Consider the following 17,109-nt stretch of genomic DNA (forward strand, 5'->3'; position numbering starts at 1 on the left):
CGTTGCATTATATTGTGAATTCTATGGAAAGACTTCATTTGGGAAGAGGACTCTAGCTGACTAAATTGGTCCTTTCTGTTCATCCCAGTGTCCACATATCAGGGCTGGTCCAGGCCAAGGCCATCCGCTGTAGTCCCCCACAGTGACCTCCCGGGCATGGGCACTTGCAAAGGCTTCATGAGAGCCCACCTGCTGAGCCACCCCTGCTCAGTGCCCCCAGCTCTTCCTGCCAGTCTTCTTGTCAGAACATTCCATGCTCACTGTCTCCGCGTCCTTCTGTCACACTCCCTGGTAATCCCATCTCAGCCTGACCCGGGGCCTCAGTATCCCAGAGGGCCCCCTCCTGCTCTGACGCTTCTGCCCAGTGCCCTTCCCACAGTGCAGCTGGCCCTGCTCTCCCTGGCAGCTTGCTGTCCCCTCGCCATCTCGCTGCTCCTCATCCTAACTTACCTGGCAGCCCCCCTCTCCCCTGAGACTTCAGCCTATCCTGCAAATGTGGGAAATCCCACAGACCCAGTGGTGCTGGACACAGTAGGGAAGGAAGAAGGAGTGGGTGCGAGGTGCCCTGCCTGCTGGAGCCCTGACAACTCCAAAGCCCCCACCCATCTCACCTGCAGCTCCCTTCCTCCAACTTCCATCCCAGCTCCAAGGACCCAGATCTCTTCTTGGCCAATTCGCCCCAGCCTGCTCCTCCCCTCGAAACCTCCAGATGTCAGCACGGTGCCCCTTACTCACCCCCTCCTCCTCCACCCAGCCAGGATCCCCAGAGTGCCACACCCACACCAAAATGCCCCTTAGCACCCATACTAGGCTTGGTCCAGACCACAGGCCTGCGGCCCTGGGCCCACCTCCTCCCAGTCCCCCAGGTCCTGACTGATGGCTCCATCATCCATCACCTCCACGGCCCAAGCCAGAGCCCTGGAGCTGTCCTTCTTGCTGTCTCCCTGCATACCTGGTGCACGGGCACATCCCATGAGCTCAGCTCTGCCCCCTCAAATGCATGTCCCCTGCTCCCCATCTTCCCGGGCCAGCCACCAGCATCTCTGTACGGACTGAGGCCCCCTGCTGCCACCCAGGCGCCCTGCAGCCTTCTCCCAGCATGGCTACCCAGTGACAGCCCTCCAGCCATTCCCTGTACTCTCCCCAGGGCCCCCATTCCCACTCACCCAGCTCCAGTTGTCCTCCTCCCCGGGGTCCCACCAGAGGGGACACTATCCTGCACATGGTCCGGCACATCTCTGGAGTTGGCTGAGGCAACTTCCTGCCATGGACCCCTTGACCTGGAACAGGGCCTCAGACCGCACCTCTCCCCAGTGTCTGCCTCCAGCCTGTCACACATTGCCAGGGACTCATCCCAAAGAATCTTCCATGAAAGGGACCCAGAGCGTTCCCAGCAGCCCATGCCTGCCCCTGGAGGTTTCAGAGGACCTAGCCTCAGGGCACCCCTCTTCTCCTCCACAGGCCCCAGCCTCAGCTCTGGCCATGAGCTCCCAGCCTTCTGCCTGCTCTGCCAGCCTTTGCTCAGCTTAGCCCCTCCAGTGCCCCCCTCCACACCATGGACTGCGTAGCCTCTCTCCCTGTCCTAAGGGTGAAGTCCGGGGTCCTGACTGTGGCCTTCAAGCTCCTGCCTTGATGACATCCCCAAATGCCCCATGACCCCTGCTGCCTTTCCAGAAATGTGCGCTGCTCACCCATGTCATTGCACCTTAATGCTGGCCACTGGCTGGCCATCGGTCTCCCTGGCTCCCATCATGTGTCCTTGGGCCCTTCTCACCCTGCAGCAGCCCACTCAGAGTCCACTCCCTCCTGCCACCGTGGGCACACGACTTCGGGCAGTTATCCCTGCACACGGCAGTCTGGGCTCCTTAGCCCAGGGCGCTGGAATCAGTGGGGAGCACGGTCCCGGGCTGCCCCCAGAGCTCAGGATCTGCAGGGCTGGGTGAGATGGCACCAAAGAACTCCACTAAGGAGCTCCCGGGGCTTTGGGAGGCTTCGTCGGTGGAGAAGCAGGAGGCCAGCTCTCTTGGCTCCCTAGCAGCTAGGAAAGGACGCCTTTGTTCTGGCCTGGACACCAAGCACCCAGTAGAAGAGCAGGAGGAACCTTTGTAGCCAGATCTCCCCTAATTGCCCCCTGGCCACTTCACTGTGAGCCCCTACCTACCCCACCCTGGCCCAGTGGGCTCTTGCCCGTAGTGCCCCCACTCTGCTGCAGAGTCCAGAGCCAGCCCCAGCCTGGGAGTGTGGGGGAGCCCAGCATCACTGGGCCCCTCTAGTCATCCCGTCTCACTCCTGCCAGGGAGCCCAAGCAGCATGAGCTTTCTGGCAGTTGGGACGGTAGCCCTGCCCCAAGCTGTGGCACCTGCAGTGGAGGGGGTGGGGGGTGTCAGTGGTGCCCCGGCCACCCATGCATCTGTGTCTTCTGTGTGCCTGTGGGCTCTTGGGCCTGCCACTGCTGCCTGGCTAGTAGAGCGGGTCACCCCAGTCAGAGTCCTGGTGGTGTGGGCCATTCTGTGAGCACCCATGTAGATGTAGATATTGGCCAGTCAGTTCCCTGCTGTACACGAGGAAATGGGGCCCAGAGAGAAGGGCCTTGCCCAGGGCCATCCAGTGAGAGTCCCCCCAACCATCCCCAGAATACTTCTCGTCATCACCATAGAGCCACTCGTTCCTCTGCGGGATCTTGTCACACTGAATTCACCATGCTTCTCAAGAATGCTGAACCAGTTGGTTACTTTAGCTCACTTCAGCTCACTTTTAAAAGCATCTATCTTTTTGGTTCAAAATACCTGCTTGAGAAATAGAAGTAGAACCCAGGAGAAATAAAGCCCCCCAGGTTGTATGGACGCCCATTCTCCAGGCAGCTGGCCCTAGATTTTTGGATTGTGTGGACCACAAAGTTGCTCCCCAGCTTTTGGAGGCCAGCACAACCTGTTGTGTTGCTGAGTGAAGGCATTTTGTAACCTGCTACTGCTCTCACCATCATTTCACACTAACATTAATGTACGGGATGGTTAGGGGTCATTACAGGATAAAGGCGAGTCCTTGAAACCCAGCACATGGAGCTTTTTGAAGTGCTCATGACAAGGTCTGTTTGGCATTTCATTACCAACCAGCAAGAAGCTTCGTGGGGGTGGGGGTGTGTGTGACAAATTTGCAGTATCTTGACTGGTACCATCACCATCCCATCAAGACAAGACAGCACTCAGAGAGGTGGGGTCAGAGGCAGGAAGGGCACCTTCGCCGCATTTAGAGTCCCATCTTGAGACGGACCTGTCTCCATAGCCTCAGAAAGAGCTCCTCGATCTGGGGGGGAGATGCACCCCCAGACAGAGACACCATGGCATGACTCCTCTTCCTTCAGTGCCCCATGGGCACTCAGAGCACCTCAGCCATGGGGCTCACTCCTGGCCGTGAGGGCCCCTGCTCTAGAAGGGGACTTTGGCCACCAAGTACACAATTATGCATCTTTTCTGAAGTACATCCAAAGATTGAAATGATAGATCTTTTGGTTTAGGTGGTGCCGGGTGGGGTGTCTGAGGACTCAAGCCGCCTTCCTCCGAGAAGCCTGGCCCTGTGTCAGACAGCCTGCTGAACCTGGCGGCCACCACATGGCCACTGAGGGCTCAGGGTGGGACGGGACAGGGCCTGGCCGTGGGCCCAGAGCAGATAGCCGATCACCCTGCTTTGCTGCTCACATCATCTAGTGAACTACGTGGCATTTTCCAGAGAGTGGATTCACCTTCTAAGGCCAAAGCGTCTCCCCACTGAGGGTATTCCCAGAAAGGCAGCCAAAAGCTCACCATGCTGGGCTGGCCTCCCAGTGGGGGGACGCCCACTGTGGCCACTAGGCCGCAGCTCCTTGGGCCCCCAGACCCCCGTGCTGGTCAAAGGCAGGGTCAGGAAGTACCAAGACAGTGGGACTCCCAGCAGGGGCACGCACATTGCTCTCACCTCCCACAGACCCACTTCCCTCTCAACTCCTAGGAAGCTTAAAGGGCCAGTGATACAGCACAACCGCCCCCCCCCCACAGCCCTGCCCTCCCCCTACTGTGTCCATGGCTGCGTGACAGGGAGTTCTGAGAAAGCAGGCCCTTCTGGAAACCTCCCTCCCCTCTTTGCAAATCCCTCCTCTGCTCTGGCTTCCTGGCTTCCCAGGGGGCCTGCCCCCCCCCCCCCATCGCTGGGGAGCAGCAACACATGGCCCCTGCTCAGAGCAACACAAACGAAGGGCAGACCAGGGAAGGGCCCCTGTCCCCGTGCCACAGGGAGCCTCATTTCTGATGGGAGCATGTCAGGTCCTTCAGGTGTATTGGGGTGGAAAAAAAGGTTGAGAACTACTGGCCTAGGATAGCAGAGTATTGCCAGACGCAGGTATTTATTGGCAAGTGGCTTGCAGCAAGCATATGGTGAACGCAAATGACTTTCTAAAATGTCTTTAGTGTGCCATGATTGGTAACCCCTGCCCTCCTGGTCTTCGGAGAGCTGTCATTTGCTCAGCAAACCCTCTCTTGGTGGATGATGCAGAGGCTGGCCTGGGCCACGGCCATGGCCCTGTCAGGAGCACCGTCAGTTCCCAGGGAGGCTTTGCTGTCACGACATGTGTGGTAGCCGGGACGCAGTGCAAGCCAAACTTTATCTCATTTTCTCTCCCACAGATGGAGGTAGTGAGTACCTTCAAGAGAAGCGCTTCATTTCAGGGTGCTGTGCGCCGGCGGTCCTCGGTCCTCAGCCAGCTCCATGACGTAACCAATCTTTCTACCCCTACTCACGTAATTCTCTCTGCTGCCAATCCCACCAGTGCCGCTGGGAGTGAGTCTTGAGTCCCCTTTTCTCTCATAAATGGCATCTCGGGGGAAGAACACGCCTCCCCAGCTCTTCCTTCTCTTTTTTCCAGTCTTGCATCCTCTGCTCACCGTGGCTTTTCCGCTCTTTCTTTGTCGCCCTGTCCAGCCCTTCCCGCCCAGATGGTGTGTCTCTTCAAAGCCATATTCTCTTATGAAATGTATTGAACCCATGCCACTGCTGGACCTCCTGCTCTTTTCTTTGGTTTTCGGTTTCCATTTAGTGCTCCTTCTGTCATTGGTTTTCTTTTCTGGAACTTGTCTGCGTTTGGTGATGGTTCTTCATGAACTTGGGCCACTCCTCATGGTGTCTGGCGTCAGGGTGGGGCCGTGGCTGGTGTTCTGTGGGGCAGTGAAAGGGAGGCGCACAGCTCAGGGCTACGTTCTGAGGTTAGAGCAGGAGGCAAGTGTCTCTTTGGCATCATTACAGTGGAGGAGTCCAGCCCAGCTACTTGGGACGAAAGTGGCAGCTGCAAGAATTCTCCTTGAGGTGGTTTCCAAAGGCAGTAGACCTGATGTGGCTGCTGTTATGTGCCCCCAGGTGGGCTCAGAGGTGGCTCGCTGCTCCTGCTCAGGTGCTGCCCTCCCCGTGGGCCCTTGCCCTGAGCCACCGGGTGTTAGAGGTGTCTGAGATTTCCCTTGAAGTGCAGCCCTCCAAGCCTGCACTCCCTTATGTTTCCATTTATTCTCAAAGCACCTTCACTCTTTCCAAACAGGCCTCAGGATTGGAAGGTGTTAACCCAATGTAGTCCACAGTCTCTCCTCCTTCCTCAGAGAAGCTGGGAGAAATTGAGTCCCTTCTTTACGTTCCAATGAAAAGTTCCTGTCCTGTCAGTCACATTTTAAAGAGAACCCAGGGATGGTCCTAAAGAGGTACAAACTTCTGTGATTGCTCCCATTTTTCACAAAGACAAAGGGAAAGCCACCAGCCCAGTGAACCCACTACCCTAGGGCTCTCCCGCTGAGAGAGGATGCAGGGAACAGTGTGGGACCCCCGCTCCCAGCCAGGGCTGCCTGCTTCTCCTAACAAACTGAAGAATTCAAAAATTGCACAGTAAACCTTCGAGTATGAGCCCGGGGCCCCTGCCAGAGGGTCTGATGCCACATCTTCCCTTCCAGTGAGGCCCAGCAGCTTCCCCACGGAGGGGGGCTGTTAACCGTACCTTTTCCCCCACAAGACTCTGGGATTTTCTTTTTGCTTGATTTCTTCTCTTTTCCTTTCTTCTTTTGTCTTTTCTTCCTTTCTTTCTTTCTTTCTTTTTTTTTTAGGAACCAGTGGGGGACGTCCCTCCTCTTGCTTGAGCTGTTGTCTCAGGCAACTCTGCCCTTTAAGGGAGGGATGTGGGCTGCACTGGTCCCCTTCAAAAACAACACGTGTGTGCACATGTACACATACACACACACTCAAACCACAGGCCACCTAAGAATCCAGTTCCCTTGAACACTCACTGGGCTGCCCACCCAGGTCACAGATACTGGCCAACAGCTGTCACAGGTGGTGCACAGCCTCCCAGGCCGTCCTGGGCCAGGGCCTGGCTAGGTAGCAGCACTCTCCTTGGGAACAAGGGGACAAAAGGGGACATGGATCTGCCCAAGGGGCACACACTGACCTGCTCCTATCCCTCCCTCCCTCTTGATTTCCTCCATGTTTCCTTGCCATCTCTCTCTGCCCCTCCTGTCTGTCCATCTGCCTGTTGACTTGGGGGGAAGGCAGCTGTCACACAGTCCCCACTGTGCATGCCCCTCAGGCCTTCTCCACAGCTCTGGCCTTGTTCCACTCTAGGGCCAGCCCTGAGGAGACCGACTGTCCCGGGGCCTCCTCCCTGGAGGCAGCCTTCCTCTCTCCCCTCTTCCTGGGCTCTAGGTTCCGAGCACTTTCCTTCCTTCCGCAGCCATCTGCACCCCATCCCCCCACTTCTGGGGCCCAGCAGTGCCCAGTAAGAGCAGTAGGAGAGACACTACCCCTCCCACCAGCCACAAGCCACTCCAGCAGGACATAACTAGTGCCTGGCCAGAAGAAGGGCTGCTGGGCAAGGAGCGGCCGGCAGGGACCCAGGGAGAGCTGAGCACCTCTGTCTGAGGAGGGCACTGGGGTGACAGCATGGGGGTCCTGATGCCCCAGCTCACAAGGGCTGGCTTCAAAGTTTCCCCCCAGTTGGGCAGCAGCACCTGAGAAAGAATCCCCACTGTGGAGGAAGATGCTGGTTGGAGGACCAAGCAACACCGGGGGGCACGCCTGCTACCACAAGTCACCAGCCAAACACTTCCTGCCACCATCACCGTGTGGCAGATGGGTCTAGCACTCTAAACGGCCCCCCAGTCCGAGCTTCGAAGACCCTGAGAAATCACCAAGCCCAGTACCCTCATTGTACAAATCAAGGGAAGGCCTGGCAGAGTGGGGGCTAACCCCAGGCCCTCAGCCTCTCTTGGAACTTGTCAGAAGGAAGGCAGGGTGCAGACCACGGCAGAGCTCCTCGGCTAGCCAAGAGGCAGCACTGCAGGAGGTCCAGCCATCTCGGGTCACTAGGTTTCCTAAGGAAAAGCCCAGCTCTTACGGGAAGTCTCCCGTCCTCACCCATGCACAGCCATTCTGCCCCTTATCCTGCGTGCAGGGCCAAGTCTCTCTAGCACACCAGAACATCACTTCCAATGAGGACCTCCGGCGCTCCGGTTGGAAAGCCCAGTGCGGGGTGTGAACACGGAGCCCGGGGGCCAGAGCGATAGGCGGCCGCTCACCAACACAGGCAAGAAGTGGCTGGAGGAGGTCCTTGGAGCCAGAGGGAGAAGCGAACAGCCCGGAGGGGTGGCCGTGAGGCCTAGAGCTGCCCTGGTCCTTGGTGCTCACACCCACCCACCCTTTCTAGCCAACCTCTGGCCCCCTGGCTCCCCACACCCCCACACACACACGCGTGTCTCTCCCACTTCTGGATTTGGGAGCTCCAGCACTGCCCCCACTCTCTCAGTGGAGCAGTGACCTCACAGCTCCCAGATGGCGCTGGCGGCCTCCTTCCTGCTCCCTGCCTGGCCTGGTGGCTGCCCCCCATCGTGGCCTTTTCATTCTCCACCTGGGCTGTCGCTCCTGCCCTTCACAGCAGCCCCGCAGGACCTCAGCCAAGCCTGAGTGGCGCATGAAAGACCATTGTACAACGACCACTTTCAGTCTTTGGGAACCAAGAGCTGTGAAACCCTGTCCGCTGTTGGAGTGTCACACACCCCAATCCTGCCCCAATCACGCTCACACCGTCACCGCGCTGGCTGGGTGTCAGGATCCCCATGGCATGCCCACATGTGGGCACTCTAGTCACTAGGTTTTACTAACGAGCCGCAAGCTGGGTGCCTGATGGCTGCCTCCAGGTACAAGCAGAGACACTCAGACACAGCCCAGCCCCACCCCAGCCACAGAGCCGAGGCCTGGTGTCTGACAGCTTGCCCGATGGCCCTCCCATGGCACTAGGCCATGGAGCTGGTCACCCAGCCTGGTCCTCCTGCAGCACAGCTGGGCCTCTATACTCGAATGTTTACTGTCGCAGTGCTTCTGAGAGGGCTCCTGACCCAGCCCAGCAAAAGGGGCAGGGATGGTCCGTGAGTGCGGCCAGAAGGGCTCCCTCGGGGCACTTCCGTTCTGATTAACCATGCTGAAAACCCATCACGGCAGGGGCTTTATTTTAATTGGCTTTTGCAACATGAAAACCTTCCGTCCAACTTGGCAAAGCAGGGCCAGGTGAGCCCCCAAGATTTCCTTGAACATGCCTGTCAGGAGCCTGGGGAGACGCGCTCACCACGCCCTGCCGGGACTGCGGTCCCCATACCCAAGCCAGGCCCCGGAGGAAGGAGCCTTGCAAAGGGAAAGCCGTCTTGTTTGCAGGAGTTTGCTACTTCTTGTGGAAGGTCATTGAGTTAGTCAAGTCTCCCCGCTTGGATTTCTGGGACTAGTGTATTGGCACTTTCTTCTCATCTATTTCTCGGTGTCCATAGTGCCTCCATACTAGGAACAGTATCAGCCCCACCCTGCCCAGGTCTTCCTAAAACTCCGGGCCCTACCACAGGGAAAGACCATCCAGGCAGTCCCTAAAGCACACATCGGCCCACCCACCTCTGCTCTGAGCTCTCCCCAGGCAGCACTTCCAGGCTGGCCCCAGGGCTGGGAGCCGGGGCCCAGGAAGCTCAGGAGGCTTACTGGAGGCCCTATAGCTGGACATGGCCAGGATGAGAGGCAAGACCAACACCAGAAAAGCGCAGAACTTGCCATGCCTGGCTCAGGTCAGCACGACGTCCTGTTGATGTTGGCAGCATGAGCATGAGTCTGGGCTTTCCCAGTCCTGGGCACTCAGTGGGCACACACAGGATGGGCGGCTACCTTTACAGAACTTGCTGGCCATTAGCACTGTTAGCTTGCTGGCATACACAAAGCCACACCTTTAGTTTGGTTTTGGGTTTGAGCCCTCAGGGAAAGGGTCAGCTCTGGAGTTTGTGTTGTCATGTTTCTTAATTCTGTGGTGAGGAAGGGGGCCTTCCCCTTGCTGCCCCTTCAGTTGTGGGCACATCACCCCACACCTCTTTATGTTGCTTTCAGGTCATGATCCACCCTCCCCCCTGCAGGGAGGGTTTGGGGTCTGGGAACCCATGGCTCTTACTGGCTGCTGCATTCAGAATTTGCTCTAAATCCAAAGCCTGGATGCCAGGGGAGCTGACAGGTCCCTTCCTCCCACAGAAGGTTCTAGATTAGTGGGTGGTATAGAGACAGGAAGCAGCAGAAGGCAGCGCACACATGTGAAGTTGTGTGAGCCTGAGCAGTAAGATAGGAACAGAGAGCGTGGCTGCCCCCGCCCCCGCCCCACTGCCAGGGGGGACAGACGGTGCCAGGCACAGTTTCTGTTGTTACTGTTACTGTTGTTCAGGAGCCTTTGCGTTTATTATTCTCTTCTTTTCTCTTTGTTCCCATTCTGCGTCCCTTCCCTGGGGTGGGCATTCCCTCGGTCTTTGCTTGGCTTCCCTCCTTTCTCCCCCTGCCCCCACCCCCACTGGCATCGCCTGACTGACTGATGGTCAAAACAGAAGGGGCGCACACCCCTTTCAGCTGTGGCCCTCACCCCCTCTGCTTGGACGCAGCCATCATCAGTAGCATGGTCATATTGCAGAGTCTGACCCAGGCATACCATCTGCTTTGGCTCATGTGGCTGCAGGGACCCTATGGTCTGTGGCCTCATGACCTGTGCCACTAATGTAGCTCACGGTGGCTTAGGTGAAGGCAGGCCAGGCCTTCCATTTGGGGGCAGAGGGGCGGGCAGCAAAAACAGAGAAGTAAGCTTATTCTCACTGCAGATGGCCCATCTCAAGCCTCAGAAGTGAAGAACGTAGAGCAAGAGAAATGTTTGAGGTGCTCTTTAGATAAATGTTGTCCAGAACAGCCTTTCGGAGGATGGATATGTGAGCTGAGTCCCAAACAAGGAGAAAAGGCCAGCATTGGACAATGTGGTGGGAAAACAAATGTAGGCATGGGGACAGGGCAGGTGCAGTGGCCCTGGGTGAGACTCAAGCTAGCTGGTTAGAGCAAAACAGGTGGCGAGGCTCTAGTTAGGTGATGCCATCACGGGAAACTTACTTGCAAAGTGAAAGCAGGTCAGGCCAGGTGGGCCCCCTACTTGCAACGCCTGCCCACTGATCTCTCCCAGATGCCAGCACCATGCTGGGTGCTGGGGACGTTAGTGAATCAGACAGACACCTGCCCTCCAGTGAAAGGAGACAGGAGAGAGAAGAATGGGATCGTGAGGTGCTTGCAGGTGAGCCATGCTGGGGAGAAAATAAAGCAGAAGAGGAGCAGGGATAACAAGGGAGGTGGGTGCCTTGTGACTGGAAACAGGGAAAGAGGTGTGGTGGATCCGTGAGGGAAGAACCTTCCTGTCAGAGGGAACAGCCAGTGCAAAGGCCCTGAGGCAGAAGTGTGCCTGAATGCTTCTGGAAGAGCCAGGAGGCAGAGGCTGGAGAGACTGAAGGAGGAAAAGGAAGAGAATGGCCCAAGGCCTTGGCAGGACTTCGAGTTTTCCTTTGAGGGAGATCAGCTATTGAACGGTTGAGGCCAGTGGAGTCTGTAACATGCTCTCGCTTTCATTACAAAGGAGGCTTGGGCTGCTGTGCTGAGACCAGACTGGAGAAGTCAAGGGTGGCAGCAGGGAGACCAGGGAGGAGGAGTTCGGGGGGGTGAGGTGGGGTTTGAAGTTGAAGAAGTAGATGGCACCCCAAGTCTGGAGATAGAGATGCAGGACTTGTTAGCGGACAGGTAGTATGTAAGGCCACAGTGGACAGGAGAACCTAGGAAAGACATGAATGTGGGTGAAGAAGTGAAAGGGTCTAAAGACGAGCAAGCCCTGGTGCCCTGGGATGTGTGGGGATGGGGAGGAGAAGGAGTAGGACCTGGAGGCCTGTGTCCGTGCAGGAAGCAGGGGGATGGTATGGGGAGCATTGAGTGCCAGCCGTGAAGGTCCCTGGGAGCAGGGGCAGGAGAGAACAGAGCGAAACAAAATGCAGGCCGTGAGTATCAGCAACTGTCTATGGGTGGTGGTCAGCAGCTGGAGGGGATTGCAGCACCGAGAGAGGGTCTCTTTCAAGACAGGACAGATGAGTAACCCAGACAGGGAAGAGGGAAACGAGGCGTCCGGGCAGTGCAGGAGGAAGGAGGGCTAGTCTGGGATGCCAGGAGGTGGGGACACATTGGGCATCACTCAGGTGAGATGGGAAACTACGGGACAGTCCTCGGCCTGCCCAAGCACCTCCTAGAAGTCATCTTTACCCTAGAGTGCTTTTCATTTCTTTCTTTTACTGGTAAATTATCCTACAGTAAAATGGACCTTTGGGGGATTCAGCTCCATGAATTCCCTCACCGCGAGGCTGGTGTAAGTGCCAGCACAGCCGGCCCCCAGAGCAGCTCCGTCACTTGCTGGAGTGTTTGGAGTCCCCACCTGCTAGGAGGGGAAGTGAAGGTGCTGACTCGGGAGTGAGAGAGAAGGGGTGGCGCGAGGGACCCCAAGGAAGTCAGCCACCCGGCAGGAGCCAGGGAAAGGTAAAGGGACCAGCCAGGCTGGGTCTGTGCCCTTGAGAGGGCCTCCAGGGCCACAGCAGACATGACAGCAGCAGTGGAGGTGAGGAAGGCTCTGCTGTAGTGAGGTTTGGGGACTCAGGGTCACAGGACACACTGATATATGGCTCTGGGCTCAGGGGTCAAGGTGCCTCTGAAGTTTGGCCCGAGCCTTGCACTGGGATGAGAAGACCAGGACTAGTGGGACAAAGCTGAGGGTCCTTCCTGGCCTCCTTTTAAGCCCATTAGCTCTCAGAGGGGAGGTGAAGGAGCAGCAGGTGCATGCCAGAGGGGGCAGCCTGGCTACAGATGCAGATGGAGGTGGTCCTGAGGTATTTATGGTGTCAAGGTGGTCTGTGAGCCAGGTCCCTTTGCGAGTGGTAGAGGTGGAGAGGTGGCCTGAGGACCCAGCCTGGGCCCCTGGGACGGCCCCAGGACTGCAGGGGAGCCTAAGGAGGCAGGAAGGGCTGCCCACTGGGGAAGGGTGCTGCTTCCACTCAGCTTTGATCACGCTTTTGCTGGGACATACAAAACGCCACCATGGGATGGAAGTCCTCGGCAACCCCCCCCCACACACACACATTCCTCCTCCTCCCCGCCCCTTCTGGCTTCTCTTAGCAATATTCACCAGCCCCCACCAAACCAGCATCCCAGGAATTGACCATGCCCTTCAGTGGTGGGTGGCCTGAACACACCTCATCATAAAAGCGACACCAAGGCAATAGTTAACCACTGACTCTAGGTGACAAACAGCAAGCAGGCAGCCCTGGCACCCGCTGTTGGTTGAGTGATTGCTCTATGCCAGGCTCTTGATAGGCAGCCAACATGCAGGCATAATTCCTCCTCTTGAGGTTGGTGATGAGACAGACACTAAAATGTGTCTGATTACACCTGGGAGGAGTACCCAGAAGGAACCTTCCAGGGCAACAGGAGCTGTGGAGGGAAGGGCTGGCCACCATTTGAGGGCAAAGACTGTGGAGTTCAGCCAGGAGCAGGGAGGCCTGACCTCAGCACATGACCCAGGACCAAGTGAAGGGACCTGCCCAGCGAGGGAAGAGGGTGTAGCCACGGTCACCGGCCACCAGATCTTTGCTGGCCAACTTACAATAAGCGCCCCCAGGGTCAAGGACAGCAGCACACTGCTTGCTCTAGTTTCTGTGACTCACGGGGTGAGGCTGACAGCTGGAGTGGGTGCAGCACCACCACCACCATGCCACTTTGGCTGGCGTCCCAGGGGCCTCCCCATAATTCGAGCACCAGAAAAGACACAAATAATGAGGCGACATCTACAATGGCTAGAAAAAGTGAATTCTGTTTCTTTTCATCACATGATTCTCAATTCCGACACCAGTCTGAAGGAATTAGGGGACTGAAGGCAAGTGGTTGTCCATCTGCAATCTGGAAGATGTGGCCTCATCAAATTCAGAGAAAATCCTGACAGGATTTAAGACATACAGTAAAAAAAATTCCAATTTTATGGAGCTCTTTGGCTCACTTGTTTTGCACTCAAAAGACTGTGAGGTTCGCCTGGCCTAAACTGATCTAGGGGCAATGTGCTTGGCTGAGCAATGCTGGCTGTAGGATGCAGACACTGGAAGGTTGAAAGGGACCGTTGTCAACAGTGTGATTCATGTTGGGGGGCAGCAAACTTCTCGTATAAAGGTCCCGAGAGTAACTATCTTTAGCTTTGTGGACCAGGTCCTTTTCACAACTGTCAGTTCTGCCCTTGGATCTCTAAGACAACCATAGAGATGCATAAGTGAATGGGTATGGCTGTGTGGCAATAAAACTTTATTTACAAAACCCAGCTGAGGGCCAGAGTTAGCCCTGAGGTCACACTTCACCAACACCTTCTCTAAACCAAGAAACCCAAATCCCAGAACCTTGGACCTGGAGAGGACTTCAGGATCCAGGCTGTGTCCAACCACTCACATAAGGAGGGGCTGGCTTCTCCCTCTTAGTGCACGGCTAGCTGGCTCATTCAGGGCCCAGCAGAGGCCTTCCCATTGACTGCCTTCCAGAAGCAAGACGGAGCACAGGTTAGGGGGCTAGGGAGGGGGCAAAAGACGTGGTAAGATCCGAGCAAATGTGTGTGTGAAGATAGAGCAGCTAGTGGAGGGGGGATTAAAGAAACCAAGGGCTAATTCTGGGCGCGGGGTCCTACAGGAGGTGTGTGAGGCCAAGGGCAGCCAAGGCCAGGGAGCAGAGCACTGGGGGAGGCTCTTCCCTCTGGGGAGTTGTGCCACATATGCTAGTAGGGTGGCCAGGGAACAAAGAACTAGAAAAGTGTGAGCAGTGGGAGAATATGGCAGATTGCAGGCACTGCAAGAAGGGGGCTGGCTTGGAGAATGCAGAGGAGGAGGAGAAAGGCTGAAGGGGCAAACAGCCTCTGGTGGCAGAAGATGCAAGGAGAGAAGGGTCTGTGAAGGGAAATGACAACTTAATCACATGCAGCCAGCTGCCAGCCAGGAGGGTCTGTAAGGAGGTATGAGGAGCAGCCGCTGCAGATCGGGGCAATGGAACAGGACAGGTTTGGTGGGTGCAGATCACAACGGGCCATTTTCAGTCTTGGCTGCCTCGAGTGGAGAACTGGTGGGCTCTCAGGACTGGAGCTTTTAGGACGGGCCTGGGCCGCAGTCCCGGGTTATACCCAGATGAGTCCCCAAGCCACCACCAAGACTAGGCCGTGGGCCTAGGGGTGTAGACAGAGGAGAAGGGACAGGCCTGTGGGCAGAGGAAGGAGCAATGGAGGAGACAGGGCCAGAGCAGCAAGTGAGGTATGAGAAGGGCCAGGCAGGGCCAAAGTCCAGGAAGCCTGGAGAAGTTTCTAGAAAGAGGGGCAGTTGGCTGCGTTGAGTGCCCCTGAGGGATCAAATAAGATGGAGATAGAGAAGTGGCTGCTGGACTTAGCAGCAGGGAGACTGATGGCCTGATGGGTCTGGGCATGGTGGGTGCTGGCTGAGGTCATAAGAGCTGGGGGAACCAAAGGGCAATGTGCCAGAGGCTGTGGACTCCACTCTCCAGCATCCTCCTTTTTCCAAGTCATCTTCTGTTCTACCAAACTGGAACTCAGATTGGGCAGAGAGCACAGTCCTCTCTAAGGAGGACTGCGCCAGTTCTAAGCCAGTCCTTCCTCCCCCTAGAGCAGGGAAAGGGGAGGGGGTAGGCAGGAGTCCAGTGTGTGTCCATCACTCCTGAGTTCCAGAATATCTGCTCAGGTCAGCCTACAGAAAGCCACTGCCATTTGTCCTGAATGTGGACCAAGTGACAAGACTGAGACCCAAACCTCAAAACCCTTGCCACAGCCAGGCAGAGCTGCCCCAGTTGCTCGTTCCAGTGGACGGACGTTGATCATGCAGTGAGCCCCTGCCATCGCTGTGGGTGGGACTCACCTGCACCAGCCTGCCATTGATTGTCTCCTCCCTCCCTCCCTCCCTCCTTTCCCCCCTTCCTCCCTCCTTCCCTCCTTCCCTGCTCCCACCTTGGGTCCCTGTCGCTCCGCCTCCTACTCCAGATCCGGGTGGTGAAAGCATTCCGTAGCTCGCTCTATGAAGGCCTGGAGAAACCAGAATCCAAGACCTCCATCCATAACTTCATGGCGACGCCCGAGTTTCTGATCAATGACTACACCCACAACATCCCACTCATCGATGACACAGACGTGGATGAGAACGAGGAGCGCCTGCGGGCCCCCCCACCCCCGTCCCCCAACCAGAACAACAACGCCATAGACAGTGGCATCTACCTGAGCGCGCATGGCACCAAGTCAGCTACCTCGTCAGTGTTTTCTCCCAGACCCAGCAGCCCGCTCCACAGCGTGGAGACATCCCTCTAAGCAAAACTGTTTTTGGTGCGGGAGCACCGGCCGGCAGGCGGCCCAGGCCTGCAGGGGGTGGGGCGCAGCCAAGGTGGCTGGAGACGGCACTTGCAAGAAGCCAATCCGTTCAAGGCTTCTTACCCAGAACCCAGGAGGAGGGAGACAGAGAAACTAGACAGTGAGAAAAGCTGTGTTCCCCCTTTTTTTCTAACGGAAGCTTTTTTTTTTTTTTAATCAAACACTACAATCCACCGGCTATTCACCATTTGGGCTGTGCGGTGGGGCAGGTGGCTGGTGTCACTTTATTGGGAGCTTCATTCACCACTGGAGAGCCAATGGATGGACAGATTCATACAAAAAGACATAAGGCGAGTGCTGCTATGTAGGGAAAAGGAGGACGCCCCCGCCAGGCAGCCCACCCATGGAAGCCACCTGCCGACGTCCGACGTCCCCGCACAGCCAAGCACTCCATCCCCAGGACATGTGTGCAGTCTGTGTCTGTGTGTGTGTGTGCATAGATAGGTGTGTGCGTATAGACAGATACGTACACATATGACCAGAGGCATATTTAAAGAATAAGGAGCTATTTATTGGCATGATATGTCCATTCCTCTCATCAGGTGTTTTCATTTTGAAATTTCATTATTTATTGTGGCAAGTTTCTTTTTCAGGGAACTAGACTGCAAGAATATATTTCTGGTTGCTCGGGGAGCATCCCCCTAGCCCCCCACCGCCACCCCACCCCACACAGCTACCCTCCTCCTCCCCTCAGCCCTCTGCCCTCCAGGCCCAGTTTCCGTGAATGTTGTTGCTGAGATTCCCCAGGAGAAGGTCAGGGGGAGGGACACCCAAGATCCCAGCAATTACAATAGAAACATTTGCACTTTGAGACCCCTGCCTATAGAGGGGGAAAAACCTTTTGATGGAATATTTTATTTAAAGGAAAATACCAAAGTAGTGATGAGAATGTCCCCTCCAGTAGATGGGGGGAGTTTTGCTTTCAGTTCCTTTGGTTTCAACTCCAGTTCTAAGTCGTGATTGCTGGCTGGTGGGCTTTCTGTGTCCATGCTTCAAGAGTATGGAGCACTAGCCCCTGCTTCACAAGGCCTCATGGGAGGATCCAGGATTCCAGGAGCTGCCCCAGGAGATCCAGGTCCCAGGTGGGGGGTGGGGTGGAGACTGGCAAGAGTCAGTCAGGAAGCGGTAAACAAAGAGGTACCTTCAAAAGCCCAGAGGAGCTGACTCACCACAGTGCAGCTCGAACTGGAGTCTCACTCTTTGCTTTGGCAAATACCAAAAAGTTGTCCCTGAGGTGCCCAAAAAATGACTGGGAAAGTTCTTGGTCACCACCTCCCACAGAGCTCTTTGGTTCACAGTCT

The 17,109-nt window shown here is 56.4% G+C and overlaps 1 protein-coding gene across 9 annotated transcripts in view; it reads left to right on the top strand.

Moving 5' to 3' along the window:
• The window catches only part of ATP2B3 (ATPase plasma membrane Ca2+ transporting 3), a 59,063-nt gene extending 42,311 nt beyond the window's left edge, over positions 1-16,752 (top strand). For 5 of the 9 annotated variants that reach the window (XM_073227572.1, XM_073227571.1, XM_073227573.1 and 2 more), the window contains 2 exons: positions 4,656-4,742; positions 15,428-16,752. In XM_073227572.1, the coding sequence (XP_073083673.1) occupies positions 4,656-4,742; positions 15,428-15,748 (408 nt within the window). In that variant the 3' untranslated portion in view covers positions 15,749-16,752. Of the gene's footprint in view, positions 1-4,655; positions 4,810-15,427 lie in introns of all 9 variants that reach the window. The other 4 variants (XM_036991061.2, XM_036991062.2, XM_036991059.2 and 1 more) reach the window with 2 other exon arrangements.
• The last annotated feature ends 357 nt before the right edge of the window (positions 16,753-17,109 follow it).

The sequence above is a fragment of the Manis javanica genome, chromosome X (genome assembly GCF_040802235.1).
Source record: "Manis javanica isolate MJ-LG chromosome X, MJ_LKY, whole genome shotgun sequence".
NCBI classification, from domain to species: Eukaryota; Metazoa; Chordata; class Mammalia; order Pholidota; family Manidae; genus Manis; species Manis javanica.